The 20,669-nt window shown below is 40.1% G+C and overlaps 1 protein-coding gene across 1 annotated transcript in view; it reads left to right on the top strand.

Moving 5' to 3' along the window:
* The window catches only part of Lrp6 (LDL receptor related protein 6), a 124,115-nt gene that overhangs the window by 18,956 nt on the left and 84,490 nt on the right, over nt 1-20,669 (top strand). Inside the window, exon 2 of the mRNA XM_032905546.1 lies at nt 3,265-3,658. Coding sequence (XP_032761437.1) covers nt 3,265-3,658 — 394 coding nt within the window. The remainder of the gene's footprint in view (nt 1-3,264; nt 3,659-20,669) is intronic.

Consider the following 20,669-nt stretch of genomic DNA (forward strand, 5'->3'; position numbering starts at 1 on the left):
GGGAGTAGAGGTCTTGGAATACTATGTGTATATGAGAAGTGAAAGGAAGACTTGAAATAAACAAAAATAATAAGTACTGTGGTATGGAGAGACCATTCTACCAGTCGAGCCATAGTGAATACTGTAGAGAAGTAAAGAGTAAGGACTAGGGAAAGGTTTCTAGTTGGATTTTTTCCTGAAGCCTTAGAGAAAGCAGGTTCAGGTGGGTAGAGTGTATGAGGTTAGACAGTAGAAGTTAATAAAGATGAATGGTGATGTGTAGTTAGAAGAAGAAGAAGTATTTTCTTGATAGGAGACAAGGTTAGAGTTGGGTAGAGTTTGACACCTGAGCCCACCATGAGCATTTTAAGATACGGAATAACTGATGGAGCTCAGTTGCACAGAGAGTGAACCTGAAGTGTTGCTTGACCCCATAAAGAAGGAAGGGCATTTCCCCATAGAGCATGCTTAGACAGACTAGGCTGTCCTGAAAATTTTAGAGATCCACTGGTTTGTGCTTCCAGTGCTGGGGTTAATGGTATGTACCTGGGCCCAGAGAACTTTTTGAGAAGTGTAAGATATTGATGGTGTGTTCCATGCTTATGTCCTAGAACCCAGGGAGAATGTTGGTTCTGATTGTTATGAAGTCAGGTTAAGCACTGCGGGGTAAGCACATGGTATGTATTATGTGTGCTAGTGGTAGGGAATAGGTGTGCAGAGTCTGTCATGTCTAGTAGATAAAAATGGGTTTATAATTTTTTCCAAGTTACACACTTTTCAACAGATTCTGGTGGCAATGTTGTAGACCATGTTCACGCATAAGAAGAATAGCTGCACAGACAGACCTTTTGATAGCGTGCAGTCCCTAGAACACTCAATTATAACTAGTGCTATTAAATTAAAGATACTAATCTGCTCCTGTTCTCCTCCAACACCGGTGGAACTCAGAAGGCCCATGAAACTTTAAAGTACCAGGAAAGTTTTCTAGATTTTTGTAGATAAAAAAACTGTTCAGAGGAATAATAATCTTTGACTTGAAAATTATGAAAGTCATTTGGCTGCCTCTCAGTGTTATAAACAGGTTTGGTATATAAAGTCTTTCATGGGTGATAATGCTATAAAGAAAGTGTCCATCCACTCTTACACTTTTGTTACCTTGGATTGTAAAACTTAACTGTCCTGGGACTGTCTTTAGTTTTCTGCAGCATTTAGCATTTAACTCTTCACTAATAGGAATGTTTTGTTTTCTTTGTTTTTGTCAGATGTTCCTGCTTGGCTTATACTGTAAAACGTTGAACATAAGGCATTCTTGGGACTGGTTCATTGGTGTAGATGTGTGGATGTCTGCAGTGAGTTCAGGGACTGATGCTGTTGTCAGTGACGGTAGTAGTTACACATAGTGAGCGAAACGGACTCAACCTCTGTCTTTATAATTCACATCAGTTTCTTTTCTTTCTTTTTTTTTTTTTTTGAGTCTTTTTCAAAAAATTTATTTATTTATTTTTATACGAGTACATTATAGCCATCCACAGACACACCAGAAGAGGGCGTTGGATCCCATTACAGATGGTTGTGAGCCACCATGTGGTTGCTGGGAATTGAACTCAGGACCTCTAGAAGAGCAGCCAGTGCTCTTAACCTCTGAGCCATCTCTCCAGCCCCCAAGATCAGTTTCTTATGTTGCTGTGGGAGATGCAGCTCAGTGCTGGGTGCTTTAAGATTTTGGGCTCAGTCCCTGGCACTGCAGAAAAGCAGTGGGAGAGCTTGTCTCTTGTTTCTGTTTTTCCCACTCCTGTTTACCTCCAGAAAGGCAGATTTTGTCTGATTAGATTAGTTTACATTTTCTATAATCTCTCATAGATGAGCATCATTAAGTATGTTTTCTTTTTGGTCTGGCATCTTTTCCCATGTGTTATTTAGAGATTATTTCATTTTTCATTTATAAATGGTTCATTACATTTAAAAAATGGTGGTTGATTTTGGTTTTTGGAGACAGTCTCTTTTAGTCCATACTGATCATAAAACCCCTGTGTAGCCAAGGAAAACTTGGAACTCTGATTTTCCTGTCTCTTTATTCCAAGTGCTGGGATTGCAAATACGTACTACTATGGAGGCAGAGTTTGGAGCAGAGACTGAAGGAACGGCCATTCAGAGCCTGCCCCACGTGTGCCCCATATATATACAGCCACCAAACTAGATAAGATTGATGAAGCTAAGAAGTGCATGCTGACAGGAACCAGATATGGATGTCTCCTGAGAGACATAGCCAGAGCATGTCACATACAGAGGAGAATGCTAGCAGCAAACCACTGAACTGAGGACAGGATCCCTCTTCGAGGAATTAGAGAATAGATTGAAAGAGCTGAAGGGGCTTGCAACTCATAAGAACAATAGTGCCAACCAATACTCTCGGGGACTAAACCATACCCAAAAACTATTCATGGACTGATCCGTGGCTCCAACTGCACACATTTGGGTTCATTGTAAATTATGTTATTGCAAACGAATTTCTTTGAACATTTACTCATAGGTATTTGTATTGTTTTATTTATTTCTTGAGTATTTATTCTTATGCATTTAGTTCTTCTGAGTAAAGACTTAAGTATGCAGTGGCTGGATCATATGGTAGGTTGTACATCTAACCCTTCACAGAGGGCGACTGAGGCCGAGGACGTAGTTCACTACTTGGCTTGCTTGCTGGTATACTGGAGAGTCCTGGGTTTGATCACCAGCACTGCAAACAGTCAGCTAGCGGAACAAACACCTGTCAACTGTTTTCCACCAGTAGAGTATGAGTGTTCTAGTTACTCATTTTCTAGTATGTATAAAGCTGTTAAATTTTATCTGATAGACTCTCGATAAGAAAAGACAGCTGGGTGAAATTCATTTCAATTCTTTTTTAAAGTGCTAGAAAGACATTTTAAGCATGAAGAGATTTTAGCTAGTTCACTACTGCTGTATTTCTCACCTTTTTTTTTACAGTCTACGTATGGGTGTGGGTGTGTGGGTGTGTGAGTTTATGTGTACCACACGTGTACAATATGCACAGACACCAGAAGGTGTGGGGTCCCTGGAGCAAGTGGTTGTGAGCTGTTTGCTGTGGTGCTAGGAACCAGACCCAGGTCCTGTGCAAGAGCAGCACGTGCTCTCACCTGCCCAGCCATCTGCCCAGCCTCTTCCCGCTTTCTTACTCTGATAGTATTTAGTCACGACGGTGATTTGAAACCCAGTTTATAAAATCAGATACATTTTCTTCTTTCTTATGTATTTTTCTTTTTGTTTCAGCGGCCCCTTTGTTGCTTTATGCAAACAGACGGGACTTGAGATTGGTTGATGCTACAAATGGCAAAGAGAATGCGACGATTGTAGTTGGAGGCTTGGAGGATGCAGCTGCGGTGGACTTTGTGTTTGGTCATGGCTTGATATACTGGAGTGACGTCAGCGAAGAAGCCATTAAACGAACAGAATTTAACAAAACTGAGAGTGTACAGAATGTCGTTGTTTCTGGATTATTGTCCCCGGATGGGCTGGCATGTGATTGGCTTGGAGAAAAATTGTACTGGACAGATTCTGAAACTAATCGTATTGAAGTTTCTAATTTAGATGGATCTTTACGAAAAGTTTTATTTTGGCAAGAGTTGGATCAACCCAGAGCTATTGCCTTAGATCCATCAAGTGGGTAAGTGTTTGTGTAATGTACAAAAGGCGTCCAGTTTCTTTTCCTAGTCTTCCTTCCTTGATAAATACCCCCTCACTGCTAGGGGAAAAAGAGAGACACGGGACTTTTGGGGTTTCATTGTCAAGTAGACTTGACTATGGAAGGTTGAATTTGTTCTTAAAGATTGTGTTTATCCACATTGGTTCTCTGTTGGTGGGGTGTAAGTTAATAGAACCATTGTGGAAATCAGTTTGGAGATTTCTCAAAAAATTTAAAAAGAGAGCAATCATGTAACCCGGCTATTTCATTCCTGGGTGTATGTCCAGAGAACTACTTACCATACTGTAAGAGACACTTGTGTGTGTGTGTGTGTCTGTGCTTATAACTGCTTTAGTCACTATAGCAAAGCATTGGAATCAGCCTACTTGTCAGCCAACAGATGAATGGAGGTACACACACATATACAGTTCAGCTCAAAAGAAAAGTAGAAATAAAATTATTTCCGGGAAAATGGATGGTGTAGATACAGTGTAACAGTAGAAAAGAGAAGAAAGGGTAAATGTTAGAGGATTAGGAAAGACTGTGGGTAATGGACACGAGATACGAAAAAGACTATAAAGCCAATTGTTTTTCTAGGTTGGATGCTATTGTGGGTTTTTGTTTTTGTTTTTCATCGTGGATAAGTACATAAATACCTATCTAGTAATGAAAGTGTAAAATCATATGTAAAGCTGTGGCTTCAGATCTGATACTTAAATTGTATAGAAGTTCATTGAGATGTATAGACTTTGGGTCTGGTTAGTTTGGGTGTGTAATTTTTATTTGCAATTTTTTTGAAAATTGAATAAAGCTTATAAAATTAAAAATATAAAAACAGTGTAAATAGTTTTGATTCTTACAGTGGTTATAGAGCAGCTATGTTATAGTTCTTTGTTTAAAGAGAGAGGGAAGACTTAGTGTCTCATTATTTAAGATGTTTTAAAAACAGTCTTGATTTTAGACTATCATATAACCAGTCATTTTGCAATAGTATCTTTTATATTAAGCTCTGACATACTACTTAACGTGTCTGTGCGGAATGGAAAGAATAAATATTAAATAACCTATTTCTACTTAGCTAAACATGCATTTCCTGGTCCTGCAGTGATGGGGTCTGTGCTCACTTCCTCTCGCACACTAGAGATCCAACTCAAGGCCTTGCCTTGCTCAGGTGAGGCAAGAGCTCAGTACTGTGCCACATCCCTAGGGCTGTGAGAGTTATTTTCGAAGAGAAAGAGAGTTCAAAACTAAGAATCCTGTACCACTGATCAATCATCTCTGTGCCCACATTGCTCCTCATTTACCTTCCTGGTCTTACTGTTTTCTGTTTTCCTTCAGTGTACTGTTTGGCTGAATGGAGGTAATTGTGACCATGAGCGTGAAGTGACTTAACTGGTGTTATGTTACACTCCGAAGTGTCTTCTGAATACTTTCTATATTTTATTAAGTTTCTTTGATTTTTTTTTCAAAATCAGAATGTTTTAAACATTAAAATATTTTAAACCTCTTTGTAGAAGGGAATAAATTAATTTTATATAATAAAGTAAAACTTGGAGAAAATCAGATAAAGGTTTGTGTGGGTTTGCTTGTTTTGATTATCAGGTCTGATTTGCTGGCATATATTAAAGATGATGCCATGTTTTAAAAATATGAAAAATTTGTTATTAGTCTGGGGTTGCTTAGAGCTTCACCATGACTGTGAGTAAGTTTTAATAAGAAGAGACTTTTTATTTATGTATGGTACCCAATTCAGTTTACAACTAAGAGTGCTCCCAAAATGTAGCTTCTAACCATATCAGCCCAGGACTTACCTGGGCAAAACCCACAAAGTTATGGTTTTGGATCTTTTGAAAAGAATAAGTAAGTTTGATTACAACAGCAGGTAGTCTTATGACCTATTTACTATCTTGCAAGAACAGCAAACTTTACAAGATCAGTCATTTTAAGAATAGTCTTCAACTGGGAAAAAGGGAAGTGGGTGGTTGCCAGGGTTATAGCCTCTACAAGCGAGAGGCATACATATTAGAGGCTGGCTTGTTTTTGCTATTTATTTATTTATTTATTTATTTATTTATTTATTTATTTATTTATTTGGTCTTTAGTCTCAAGCATAATAAGTCTAAAATTTAAATGTAATGTTAACCATTAAAAGGAGCATCTATCGAAGTGATACACATTAAAAAAATACATATTTTGGGGAATGGGGATTTAGCTCAGTGGTAGAGTGCTTGCCTAGCAAGCCCAAGGCCCTGGGTTCGGTCCTCAGCTCTGGAAAAAAAAATACAGTTTTTAGGGTGTGTAAAAGTGAAAGGACAGCTTTCAGGTCAGTTCACCCAACCACATGGATCAAACTGCTGGGCAGGCTTGGTGCAAGTGTCTTTTTACGTGATATCATTGCTCTCTAAGCCATTTCCCTGGCTCCTTAAATGTTATTTATTTAGGAATGCATTAGTTTTTTATGTACATTGGTGTTTTGTCTCCACTTTATGTCTCTGTGAGGGTGTTGGTTCCTCTGGAACAGGAGTTGCACACAGTTGTGAGCTGCCATGTGGGTGCTGGGAATTGAACCCTGGTCTTTGGGAAGAGTAGCTAGTGCTCTTAACCACTGGGCCATCTCTCCAGCCCCTCCCTGGCTCTTAATAATGCATTAGAAAATGGGTTAGGAATCAGAAGTGAGTCTTAGAGACTGTGTGCAGTAAAGCTCTCTTCTGACAAGAGTTTGGTTCTTGAGAACTGTGGAATAGTCTTGAGAAGTGGGGCTCTGGTATTTTGCTAGTGTTTTGTAGGTCTGAGGACTGCTGCTGTGTTTGAGGTGCTATTGTAGATCACATTAGACTTGGTGCTTTTCACTGATCATAGGGAAGAAGACTGAAAAGGCCATTCTCCCCTTCCCCCTCCCCCAGCCTCTTCCCCTCTCCACCCTGGCCAGGATTTCTCAGAGTTTCACTGCGTAGCTCAGGCTGGCCTAGCATTTGTAATCCTCCTGCTTCACCTTTCTGAGAGAGAGCTGGGATTGGAAGTTTATGCTCCATTCCCATACCCCCTTCTTTTCGACAAGCTTATTCCTACTGCTCTAGGGTGATAACTAAGTCAGCTGGTTAATATGCTTCAGACTGCTCCAGTTTTTCCTTACTTCATTTGAGCAGAAAGGGAGTATAATAGTTTTAAGGATACACTGTCTATTTAAGGATAGAAGGCTTGGGAGAAAGAACTTTTCACAGAATGTTTGTTATGTTGCATGTGTTTGGAGGAATTGAAGACCAGTGAGAGCTCTTCCAGGGTTGCTTATTCCCGTCCATGGTTTCACAGTTTGGATAGCACAGATCTGGTAGGTTTAACCTTGTGCATTTCTACATGGGGCTATACTTGTGTGGTGGCACCCCCGCCTCTCCCTACCTGATACACACACACACACACACACACATACACACACACACACACGTATGTTTAATTGAGACCACATGTTATTGAGACCAAATAAAATATGTCTAAATGGTATACATCTGATAATTGGTATGATAGGGAAATTATTTAAAATTGTATTTTAAACTCAGAGAATAAAAATATATACACTATTGCTCTTTCAGTATTATTGATCTTAGATTTGTGTCATGGATTGTGGTTTTAGTGCAAAAGCAATTACAGGTAGAGTTTACCACTTGTCGAGCAGAAGAGATGATTTCCAGGTTGATTTTCTAGGGGAAGCATGATGTTGATTTTTCAGATAAAGTGCATAAAGGTAGTGCTGAGGCAAAAGTAGACTTTTTTTTAGGATCCCAGGATGCTCAGCTTTGAGACTCAGAAGAGTCAACATGTAAAAGGAAGGCAGCTGAATGACTGTATTGTTGAGAGCTGGGAACTGGTGCAGACATCTGTGGGCTTCTGGATGTATGGAGTTCTTTGTGTTATCAGTTCATTCAGCCTAGACTGGGGGAAGAGTTGTCTAAACTGGGCCTCTATTAGTCTGGTGTTACCCCCTTTGCTTTCAATACTTCTGTCTGGTGTGTAGAATCCAGGCCAACGAATAAGAAAATATGTGTCTTAGGAAAATTGTTTCAGGAAGCAATGTTGTCCTTTATATTGGGCAGAGGACATTCTTGTATAATTAAAAATCAAAGCACCTCATTCTGATTTCCACATTGCTATACCTTGGTGACCCTGACAGCCTGGTTCAGGTGCATGTCCCATAGGAATTCTGAGCATGTTTTTGCTTGATTCCAAATAACTAAATATTTCTTTAAGTTAGTGACTCAGCTTGAGTTCATCCTGTGTGTGGCCAGTGAACTTGTGATCCTCTTGTCTTAGCCAACTGAATGACATGTTTTAAAGATACATTTTTTATATATTCATTGTTAAGTATAGTAGTGACACTAAAAGTTATGCTTATGTAAATGCTCAGGAGACGGAGGTAGGAGGAGAGGGTAAGGAATTAGAGCAAGCTTGGCTAGATAGCATGTTCAAGGCCAAGCCTGAGATACAGTGTAAGATCATATCTCAAGAAAACAAGGGTAGGGTATAAAAAAGAGTCACCTAATGTAGATAACTGATAGGGAAGTTATCGTAGATTATGTTTAAAAATATATATTGTACGGACATATATTGTACTGAACTAGTTCCTGCCACAGTCAGGTGTTTGATAAATATGCTTTGAATGGCTGAAGTTTATAAATTAATAGTATATAATGTATTCTCTTTAGTACATTCTATTAGTTTTCAGAGTTAAGAATATAAAGCACTCTTAAGGAAGTGCACATTTAGCAGTGTCTCTTTGAATGAATGATTATGGTCTGGGACTGTCGCGATGGCTCAGTGGGTAAAGACGCCTGCTGCTGAGCCTGGCAGCCTGAGATGGATCTGTAGAACCCACATGGTGGGAGGAGGCTGGCTTATGTAAGCTATCTGTCCTCTTCACTTGAATGCAGTAAAGTGCATGTGTGCCCCTGCCTCTAAATACACACACACACACACACACACACACACACACACACACACACGCACACACGCACACACGCACACACGCACACATGCACACACACACGCACACATTGAAAAAAAGTTATCCAGGTAATATAAGAATATGCCAACCAAAGCTTGTTTTATCTCTTTCTCAATTCACTAGTGTGCTGCTTCAGGCTTAGGACCTCTTTCCTCATCTGTAAAGTAACAAGTTCTTTACATACTGCCCCCCCCCACCGTGTGTGTGTGTGTGTGTGTGTGTGTGTGTGTGTGTGTGTGTGTGTGTGTGTGTCATAAAAGCAGACAGGAGAATTATTTAATGGAGGAAAGATGGCAGCCAGAATAGGACAGAAAAGAGAGAAAGACCGTGGAGGAGGGGCACAGGCTGGAACAAAGGACAGTCACCGTGAATGAAAACGCCCGTAACAAAGTAGATTGAACCCAGGATCTTGGCCACAAGCTCCTCAGTTGTGACATCAAGTTTTAAAAGAGACATTTTAAGAGAGCTGGATGTAATGGCTTATGTCTTTAATCCTAACACTTTTGAGTCTGAGGCAGGTGTATTACCATGATTTTGAGGCTAGGCCAGGTTATATGAATGAGTTCCGGGCCAGCCTGGAACAGAGTGGCCTCTGTCTTACTACAAATGTAGACATTTTATGAAAGCATTCTGAATATCAGAACTTTTAATTTCACATGTATAAGTTTAAGTCAGCAACTTAGGAATGCTATACTTATAGCTGTGGGGATCTGCCCCTCTTTTAAATCTAAGTGATCGTTACTTATTTATGTATTTTAAAATTTATTCATTCTTGGACAGTTTCGTACCTGAATGCATTGTACTTTTATTGTAGATCTTCCCCACCCACGTTATCTTCTGTATCACCCTCTCCCCTCAGGTTCTTGCCACATCTACATCCCCCTTACCACATCCACATTCCCCTTACCACATCCAAACCCCCTTTCATGTTTTTTATTCCCTTAGGCTCAGGTCTCACTGAATAGGTCAGGCTGGTCTTGAGAGCCTCAGAATAGCTGAGAAGGCTTTTGTCTCCCATGCTAAGTTTAGAATAGTTCCTGCAGACTGGGGGTCTAAAAAATTAAATCTATTGTTCTTGAGTGTCTGACACTGGGCCTTCCTTATTCAGAGCTATTTTACCTTTAAAACTTACCTCCACATTTTAAAATACTTTAAAATATAAAAGAAGTTTTGTTTTTGTTTTTTTTAATTGCAGAATGGAAAAATGTAACCAAGAGATTTGTATTTATTGTTTCTACTTTTTAATTAAATTAGTATGTATTTGGAAATGGGCTAGCATTTTTATTAGCATATATGCATTGTAAAAATAATGGGTTAATTTTTTTGATACATGTAACATTTTAAAATTCTTATTGCATGTAAAACAACCCCTTTTTCCCCCTTCACTGCCTTTTAGAATAAATGATACAGATAAATAAAAACGGTTATTGCGGGGTTGGGGATTTAGCTCAGTGGTAGAGCACTTGCCTAGCAAGTGCAAGGCCCTAGGTTAGGTCCCCAGCTCGAAAAAAGAAAGAAAAAAAAAAAAAGAAAAAAAAAAAAAACGTTGTGCCTTAAAAAAACTAGGAGTAGTAGTTAGAAAAGTCATCAGTCTTGTCAGGAGATACTGTGCTCCATTAGCTTCTGGGATGTGAGTCTGGGCCATTGGGAGGCAGTGCGTTGAGTGTATATAGGTGTTCTCTAATGTTAGACTAGAACCTTTCCCTGAAAACGTCCTACCTCTCAACCACTTTTTCTTTATATAAAGTGATGTTCATAATTTTGCCTCAAGTTAGTGAATTTATTTGCCTGTCTTTGTTTCTTTGTTTTTCTCAGCTGTGTTGATCTGGCCGTCCTGGAACTCACTGTGATGGCCAGGCTGGTCTCCAGCTCAGAGGTCTACTTGCCTTTGCTTGCTGAGTGAATTGTCTGATTTTTTTTTTTTTTTTTTGTTCCATATTTTAAGTCTACTTTCATTAAGGGAATAGTGAAAGGGAACATTGTACTAAATGACTTTATATAGCATGATATCTTAAGAGCTTTGTTTTTTAATGAAAGCTTTCTTTGTAAGACTCTTTTGTCTTTGTTTGCTTTTTTGCTGCCAATTTGTCAACTTGAAAGTGGGGCCTCTGAGTGCTAGGTAAGCAGTCTCCCTTCAGCCACATTCCTAACCGGCAGCATAGGTTTTACAGTCACAGTCTTAGTAAGAACAGGGACATTTTGTGTCGGTAAAGAATAAGACGTTCGGTTTGGTTTGTTTGTTTTGAGACTGGTCTTTGTGGTCTTGGATAGTCTTAAACTTCATAGTCCTGCTTGGGAATACAAGATCTCTTACTCTAGCACAAGTTGGCCTTTAACTGTGGGCATTCTCCTGTTTCAGCCTCTTAGGTTCAAGCATGATTATGCCTGGCTCTGTATTTAATTTTGGAATTGGGAGTTCCTATTCTGTATATGATAAATTCAAACCCTCAGCCTTCGTGAGGGCACTTTGCGTGTACACAGTGTTTGGTGCGTTTTTCATTTACCTGCTTTCCAGTGGGTTAAGCCCAGAGGGAAGTGCTGGTGGGCAGATTGTCCTTTTCAGTTGTCGTGCAGTCAGTGCTTGTGAGGGAATCTTAACGAAGACTTGAATGTGTTCCACGGTTTGTCTTCTTCCTTGATTTGCCACCACCATAGAAGCCTTTTAGAGTCCTGGATCAGAAAACTCTCTAGGGTTGTTGTCCACTCAGTCTAGCAAGTTTTGCCTTTTTTCTTTCACGTTTGGTCACCGAAGATCACCCCTTTCCTTGATATCCTAGCTCTGGGCTGAAAGAGGTGTTTATGTATTTTATTTTGTCTGTCTGTACAAATCAAGTTAAAAAGTAGTACTTTTTTCTGGTTAACTTGTTACTAATTACTAGGACTAGAAACTCTGACTTGTGTGGTTCATAGTTGGGAGGCAGCTCTGCTTACCAGGGGTCTTCAGCTCTGCCTCTCATGTTGCTTGTTCAGATGGTCGGTTTGACGCACTCTGACAAGCAGTAGAACATCCAGAACTTGAGTGTGCATGAGTTTGAGTTTTGAGAAGTGGAAGACGGATGTGCCTACATTATCATTATAATAGATTACTTAATATATTTTATTTTCTTTTTAATGTGTGTGTGTTAATGACGTACAGATCAGTAGCTTAAGGATCATAAAGTGAATTGTGACTTAATATAGATTTGGTTCGCTTGGGTTTTGTAGCTCGGTTCTGATATATTATCTTTTTCCGTAGTCACATCTTGTAAAGGGTGAACTAATTCAATTTAGGTTTATTGCAGCCAAAAAACTTCTGAATTTCTTTATTTTGGAAAGCTAGATTCAGCTTGAATGCTCACATCAAAATAAGAACTTATGAAGATTTTGAAAATTTTTATGATTTTTATCCTTACCTAATCATAGAAAATATGCTTGTAATGCAATAAATTTGTATAAAGTAGCTTGTATTTAATTTGTCAGTTTGAGGTGCTTTTATGTAACAGTTTTTGATGTCTTCAAAACTCAGTATATGTTTACTCTCATTCCCTTTCAGTTGAGACGAAGCCTCTCTTCTGTCCTTTATTCCATTTAAAATTATTTTTACAAATAAATAGGCCAGACACAGCAATGGAATTATATTCATATGACACTAATCAACAGCTTATAACAACCTGGTATTAGTTTTCGTGATTTTTGATGGCTAGCAGATGTGCATACTGTTACAAAGTAGGGCTGTAACCACATAGCCCTAATTCTTTAGTATCGATTAAATATGTTTACACTCTTAATTCAAAGCCAGAGTAGAAAGCATAGAGGCCAAAATAAATTTGGAGGCAAGTAGGCTCCATAATCCAAGGGTGAGCAGCTGCTGATGAAGAGAGGGTTGTCCTACATGAGCCTGTGGCCTGGCTTTGAGAAGGGGAGATGATTTATCAAAGCCTACTAGTGCTTCCCTTATCTGACTTCTGAGGGCGTTGATGAAACCCTTGCAGACTGCGTTGAACCTTATACTTGTTGAATTTAGCAGTTTTATTAGTACTCGTAGGTATCCATAGCTCACAAAGAAAGAGAGAGGTTAACTGCAATAAAAAACAACCAAACCCACTCCTTCATTGTGCCCACCAATTAGCTTTCACTTCTGAGTTCAAAGTAAGACAATGAGTGGACGCAAGGAGCTTGTTATCTCAGCAGTCTGAGTCTGGACCGACAGACGGACGCACGGGTGAGGGTGGCCTTGAGTCTTGACCGTGTTCTTTAGAGTCTTTCTAAGGTGATATAGTCTTGTGATACTTTACATTCTAGAGATCCATCTCAGGACGAAAAGGTCACGTTTCCTTCCTCATGCTGCCTATTGCCTTTATTTTTTCAAAAAAAAAAAAAAAAAAAAAAGGACAACTTATTTTTCTTTTTAAAAATACTTTTTTTTTTTTTTTTATGAGTATGAGTGTTATGCCTGCATCTCTATATGTGCACCATGTGTCTGGTGCCAGCAGAATTCAGAAGAGGGTTTCTGATTTCCTGGAACTGGAGTTTGTGAGCCACCATGTGGGAGTTGGGAACGGAACTTAGGTCTTCTGCAAGAGTAGTAACTGCTTTTAACCACTTAGTTTAATAAAGGAAAAGCATACCCTTTAAACATTATTTCATTAATCTCAAAGCTTTTACTGGAGTTAATACAGAATGAAGATTGAATAGAAATTATATATTGTCAATACTGAGTATTTCATGTAGGATAGTGGTTCTCAATGTATGAGCTGCGACCTCCAGAGGGATTTTAAATGACCCTTTGACAGAGGTTGCATATCAGATTTTTTACATATCAGATATTTACATTACAGTTCATATCAGTAGCAAAATTACAGTTGTGAAGTAGCAACAAAAATACTTTTATGGTAGGGGTCACCACAGCATTTAGGAAGGTTGAGAACCTTTGATTTAAGAAGTAAATCAGAATTGTCGGATGTCAGGGACAAGGGGTCCGGGCTGGGGGAGGCAGGAGATCCTAGACTCAGGTAGCTGCGTTACTAAACCTTATTGCTGAATATGTCCAGTGTGAGAGAAGTTTGTGTTGATAGGAACCCCTCGATCACAGACTGGCTTCAATATTTTGTGGTATTTATAACTTTGTTAAATATAAATGTGGAGTTCCTTCTCCATTATTCCTAAAGAAAAGCATTCTACATATCTGTGTAGACAGCACATGTACCTGCTTTTTAATTAGACACAAGCTTTTCTTGGAGGTGCTGATAAAAACGCTTGTGGTGTGAGGATTCAAGGCACCGTAGATATTGGTGTGTGAGATTACCAAATTATCTGGAAGGATATTTTTAAATACTTTATTTTGATGTTGGGCTGTCCTGTAATTTTGTCTTCATAGAGTCACATATGGAGATTTAATTGATGTTTTTCTGAATTGATCAAGCAATTTGCCAGTTGCTCTATAGGCATCTGGAGTATTCCTTAGTGTTCTTTAGAGTTTCATATATTATGTACTGACTGCAGTTTCTGATAGAGCATCATCAGGAAAGATAACACTTTGGTTTTGTTCTCTTGTTAATGATTCTTTGCTCAGACAGAGCTTGAGATTTTCCCGAGCCTGTTGGCTCAAGGACCACACTTTGAGTAGCATGGTTTAGAGAAGGATAGCAGATGTTTTCTATAAAGGCACAAATAGTAAATACTTTAGTTTTTGGCAGGCCACATATGGTCCTTGTTACATGTTTTTCTTTTTTTTCTTTTTGTTTCTGGAGTTTGTTTTTCAATTCTTAAAAAAAAAATGTAGAGATCATTCTTAATTACGGAGCCGTGTAAAAACATGGTGTGGTCAGCAGATTGCTGGTCACTGCTTGTCTCCAAGAAAGTGTATGCATTTAGTTGTTCCTAGAAACAGGAACTGTGGAAGCAATTCTTAAGACTTTTCAGCATGTTCCAGGAGCGTGTGACTCGTGTGGCTTTTTTTGACCTAACTTATTAATAAGATAGATCATTGCTGATGCTTTGAAAGTATTTTTTTTAACAGATCTTTAAAATTTTAACGGAGACATAATTTATACACAGTAAAATCCATCCTTTAGTTTCCATTTTATACACAAGTGCATACAGTTACATCCTATCAAAGACATGCTAAAGCTGTAAGAGCAGATCTTAATTAGTGATACATTGCAGTAGGAAAAAGATTAGCACTCACTGAACTGACCTACAAGGAAACTGAGAGGAGAGGAAGAGGCAAAGCACAGAAGTACAGTTTGGGAAGATGGTTCCATTTATCAGCATAATTATGTATTCATGAAGACCCGCAGTGACGGAGAGGAGGCTCAGTTGTAAGAGCTTTGCTGCTTATGCAGAGGAGCGGAATTCCTCTCCTAGCACCCATGCTTGGTGACTCACAATCACTGTAACTCTAGTTCCAAGGGACCCCTGAACACTTGTGCACACATGCATATACACATGCAGACACTTAAAACAGATCTTAAAAAACACTGTAAGTGGGTACTAGAACTAATAAGTGAGTTGAGCAGGATCACAGGTTGTAAGATTGGATACCAAGCAGTACTAGGGCTGGTGAGGTTCTAAAGGCACCTGCTGCACACATCTGCTTACCAGACTCTGACACCTGGAACTCGTGGAAAGACGGAGGGAGAGAACCAGCTTAACCACGTGGTCCTGTGACCTACACTGCGCACTAGTGTGGGGCACACGTGCATCCATCCCTCATTTTATACATGCATACACACAGTAGCAAGGAACAATTGAGAATTAAAATGTTAAGAGTGTAATTTGTAATAAAACATGGAATGCTTAAGTATGAATGTAACTAGGAAACGTGCAAATCTCTGCTGTAGACTTCAGAGGGGGAGCTTAAGTCAGAGAAGACCCAGGTAAACTAATAAATTAAGAGGTACTCTGTGTTGGTGGATTGCAAGATGCTGTAGTCGATATGGTAATTCTTCCACGCTGATTAACACTTTCAGTCTTAACCAGACACACAGCATAATTTAAATTAGAAATTGGCAAGCTATTCTAATACTGGTTAAGGAAATCAGAGATTAAGTTGCCAATTCATACTGCTTGATTATGATGCCATTAGAAGCAAAGAATAATTTCATTGTTGCACAAAGGAACACGGGAACAAAGCAACAGTATCTCAGCAAGGTGGATTTTTGCAAAAAAAAAAAAAAAAAACCCAAAAGTATAAAAAAGGTGTACCCAGATCCAAACCAAACCAGCAAGCACACTGGGACTTTAGAAAGTTCACTTGTTTTTTTATTCTAACTCGTGTGTGTGTGTGTGCGCGCGTGCGTGGTGCGTGCTCCCATTGGGTAGAGTCTAATCTCAGCAGTCTCACAGTGGTGGGGTATAATGGCAGGTCATTAGAGTTTAGTTTAATTAGTATGTCTATTCAGCAGAATAATAATAGCAGGTTCTCTTTTAGAGTCTGTGACTGTCCAGCCATAGGCTCCTGGCCTGATAATGGTGCTAGGTATGGATTTCATTTTTTCAAGTGAGCCCAGAGTCCTAGTAGAAAGTGGTTGGTTTCTCCCATAACGTTGGTGCCACAGTTGCCAGACGTATTGTCTTGTTAGGCCTGACAGGCTGTGGTTGTGTTCATAGGGCTTATACCTGGTGAGACTGGCGATTATGTTTCTCCTCTGTAGCATGCGTAGTACTTCGCTAGCCAGTAGGGATGTAGTTTCCAGGAGAGTACCAGCTTCATTTTTCATGTTCTAAGACTGGAGTTTGTACTGTCTTCAGCAATAGAATCTTACCATCCGGTTCTGAAAGGTAACCAGGATTTGGCAACAGCCTATAATGTTTGGAGGTCTTTAGAGACCTCAGTGGTCAACAACTTTAGAGGAAGTAACTCATTCTTGGGGCAAGGCTTTTTTCTTTGTTAGCTTATGGTGTCTGGTAGTGGCATTGCTGCCCTTTTACAAGGTAACACCATTTTGACCGTTTTAATGTATATGTAGAGATAAATTCTAGGAGCTTCTACAGAAGTAGGTTTCCATGTGACTTAAAACAAAACTCTTTGGTGTTATTTATCCTTCCCACTTCCCTCTTCTTCCCAGCCCTCTTCTTCCTCACCACAATTTATCCTTTTCTATTCCACAATTCCCCTTTAAAATTTTTATTTACTTATTTTTATGTGTATGCGCATTTTGCCTGGGTGTCAGATCCCAGTGACTGGACTTACAGATAGTTATGAGCTGCTATGTGAGTGCTGGGAATTGAACCCTGGTCCTCAGTAAGAGCAGGCAGCTAGTGCTCTTAACTCCTGTGCCATAATTCCCCTTTAACCAGTGTATTCTATTTCTCCTCTTTTGAGTGAGTGCCTTTCACCTGATTGCTATGAATATTCAAAATGAAATACATATCTAAATGTTCAAATCTGTCTTTCCTTCTTCCTTTTTAAGAACAGGGTCTCTGTGTAGTCCAAGCTGGCCTCAAACTTGTTTTCCTTCGGTTTTAGCTTTCTGAGGGCTAAGATTGCAGGTGGACACCACACCTACTTCAGTTGCTTTTTGAGTAATGCAGTTTTTTTTTAAGTTGTAAGAATTGGGGGTTGGGGATTTATCTCAGTGGTAGAGCGCTTGCCTAGGAAGCGCAAGGCCCTGAGTTCGGTCCCCAGCTCCAAAAAAAAAAGAATTGGTTTCTTATAAAATATTATTTTTTGTGTTGGGTGTTTTGCCTGTGTGTGCAAAACATGTGCATATCTGCTGCCCAGTCATGGTTTCTGGTGCCCAGTGCCCTGGGACTGGGGCTACAGATGCTTGTGAGCCAGCATCTAAATGCTGAGAATTGAACCCAGGTCTTCTGAGGAACAGTGCTTTTAACTGATGAGCCATTTCTCCAGGTCTCAGAAATTAGTCTCTTACTTGACTTATTCAGGAATGGACAAATTTCATAATTATTAAAAAAACATTCATTTTTTATGAACTTCTCGATACTTTTCATGTAGCCAAAGGTAGTTAACTAATACTAAAGCAGCACAGTGTCAAAGAGACTGTAGTAAGTTGCATGTTTTGGTGATCGAAACATTGCCATTTGACTGTATTTTCTATAAAGACAAAATTTAAAGAGCAGTTATTACACCAGCTTTATTAGCAAAGACAAACTAGAGTATATCGGATGAATTACAAACTAAAATCTCTCTCTATAAAGAATCAGCTACTAAAAAGTCTTAAAAGGTTACAGGAGAATTTCGGGATATTTTCTAACCCTAAATATTTTCAGTCAAATTTTAAGTGGTCTTCGTGAAGTTTTAAAGTTCCCGTTCTCAGACATTCCAAGAAGTGGAAAGCTGATGTGTGGGCGGGGTTTGTTTTGTGTGTTGATACACTGTGTGGGCCACCTGAGGCTAGGGTTGTAAGTCAGCTGGTAATGAGTCCAGCTCATTAGTGCCACCATATAAGAACAGAGCATGCTGGGTAGACAGGTGTTGAGAACAATTACATTCTGCCTTACTGGTTAAACTTTGTCTCGATATATTAGAATTCTGTGGCAACTTTTTCCCTTCCAGCCTTTCTTTTCTTTTTTTTTAAAGATAGAGTCTTGCTTGTAAGTACAGGTGTGGACCACCATATTTGTCTGCCTGTCTGGATCTAACTCAGTGTCTGTCTCTGTCTGTCTGTCATCTCCCTCTCTCTGTGCACTTTCGTGTGTGTGTGTGTGTGTGTGTGCGCACATGAATACACGTGTGCACATGTATTCATGTGCTGGTGTAGTCTCACCTTCCACATGTTGAGACAGGGTCTCTGGTTGTATACAGCTGTATATACCTGGCTCCCGAGCTTCTAGTGGTTTTCCTGTCTCTGCCTCTCATTTCCTGGTTGGATGTGCTAGGGTTACAGATATGTGCCCTGCTGCGTCTGGCTTTTATGTGGGTACTGGGGTCTAAACCGAGATAGTTAGGCTCACAGAACAAGCGCTCTACCCACTGAGTCCTCTTCCTAGCTTCTGTTTGATTGGATGGAATTTCACTCAGCCATAAAGAAAATACAAATATGATTTGAAGTAGATGTCTCTGGGATGATTCAGTGAGGTGACACAGACTCAGGAAGATAAAGAGCCACGTGGTCTGCGTCCTCTGTAGATCTTAGCTTTTAATGTGTGTACATGCACAGATGTGGCTGTGAGTGTGGGGTTGGAGTTGGGGGAGAGGATCAACAAAAACGAGTTCTGTATGAAAATGCCATAATGAAATGTAGTACTTTGTACTCTTAACAAAAATAATTAAAAAAGAATACATTGGTTCCTGGCTCCGGCTCAGGCCAAAATGAAATGAGAATATCTGGGGGAAGAGTCCAGGTCAGTGCTGCTTTTAGTGAGTTGCCAAGGATGGAAATTCCTGTGCAGGCGCATACTTGCTGTAGCTGTTGTTGTTTGTGTGCTCGGAGGCAGGGAGGAAAACATGCTAAAGAGAACTTGCTCATAAGAATTTTAGCTTTTAAATATCTAAGAACTAGGTGGCTCTCTCATAGCTGTACTGCAGCCTCCCCTCCTTATGGTTACGAATGTATGTATGGGTAAGGCTGACCGCCATGGTTTCTCTCAGTCCCGTTGTTTCCCTGACTATGGTGACCTAATAAGTATCACGTTAATGCTAGGTTGGCCTTTTCGTCCGCCTTGCTCCCTTATCAGCTTTCATCAAGATATCATCTTGGTCCCTGCACAGCAAGGGAAGTCAGGCCGCCATTGGCAGACTGATTGTGGGAAGAACTGTGACTTTGAAGTTCCCTTTGTTAGAAGCAGGAAGCTCTAAAGGGGTTGTTGGGATGGCTTTGGGTTTAAGAGAGTGTGTTAGCATTCATAATTTTAATAAAAGAGAACCTTTTTTAGTTTAGTCACGAAAAGATTGTAGGTTAAACAAAGCTTGTTGAGTTACTTGTAGAGTTTCCTAAGCAGCAGAACTTGGGTTGGGCTCTCTTGGGAGCAGTGCTCAGAGCACACCCTGGTGGCTCCTGTGGGCAGCACTGTTAGCAGTATGCTGTCCGCTGTTGGCACTGACACACGGCCGTCCTGTGGGCAGCCCTTTAGCACTATGCCGTCCGCTGTTGGCACTGACACACGGCCCTGGAGCTCCTGTGGCTCCCTGCAGAAATCAGGTGAAAGAAGGACTAATGAGGGCGAGGGACCTGCAGCCTCCTCCCCCCCTGCGGGAGCAGAGTGCTGTGGAGCTTTCTGCTGCTCCCTTCTCCTCTGCCTCGGCCTCCTCCTCTCACACTTCATTTTCCTTTCTGCTTTTGAAATAAAAGCAAGTTCTGTTTGGCATAGGCTGGCCTGGAGTTTGCTGTTTGACCCAGGCTCACCTCCCAGCTCCAGGTCCTTGAGCCTGAGCCTAAATGCAGATGTTTGCATCACAATCACAAGTTGAGGTTCGTCTCTCTGAGGGCAGTGACCGATTTGTGCACCGATTGCAGGGGAGGATTGGAAAGCAAATGTCTGCTGTTCTGTTTCTGTTCTTTCAAGATGTGGCTCTGCCTCATAAAGTGGAGGTTTAAGGACAGGGAAGTAGTTCAGCTGCTGGCTGGCTCCTCCCTGTCCAGTGTCAAGTATCTGTGACAGCATTTTGTGAGGAAGAAGGATGCCCCCGGGGTTCGGGCACAGTTTTGCTACAGTTTGAGTCTTGCTTGTGTTTTTTCCCCTGATATTGATTGAAAGGATGATTAAGAGATGATAGTGACTATAAAAGGAGACGACACACTTGAAACAAACAAACTTGTAAATAAGTCAGGTCTCAGAGAACAATCTACTTGGTCTCTTCATTTTATTAAGATATTAAGGAAAAAGTTAAAGCGTGTCAGTATCTGGCTACTACATACACAGGTTACAAAATCAAAGCTTAGATATCTTTAAAAAGCTCCCCAAAGTTAGATCAGTAGCAGGTCTGCCACATGATTAGGACACACATTACCTTTATTCATGGGAATTTAAGATCAGGATGGGTGGAAATATTGTTAGAGCCAGCCGTGGTAGATGACTTAAAGGAAACTGTTTTCTGAATATACCAAAGTCAGT

Source organism: Rattus rattus, chromosome 6, assembly GCF_011064425.1.
Source record: "Rattus rattus isolate New Zealand chromosome 6, Rrattus_CSIRO_v1, whole genome shotgun sequence".
Taxonomy (NCBI): Eukaryota; Metazoa; Chordata; class Mammalia; order Rodentia; family Muridae; genus Rattus; species Rattus rattus.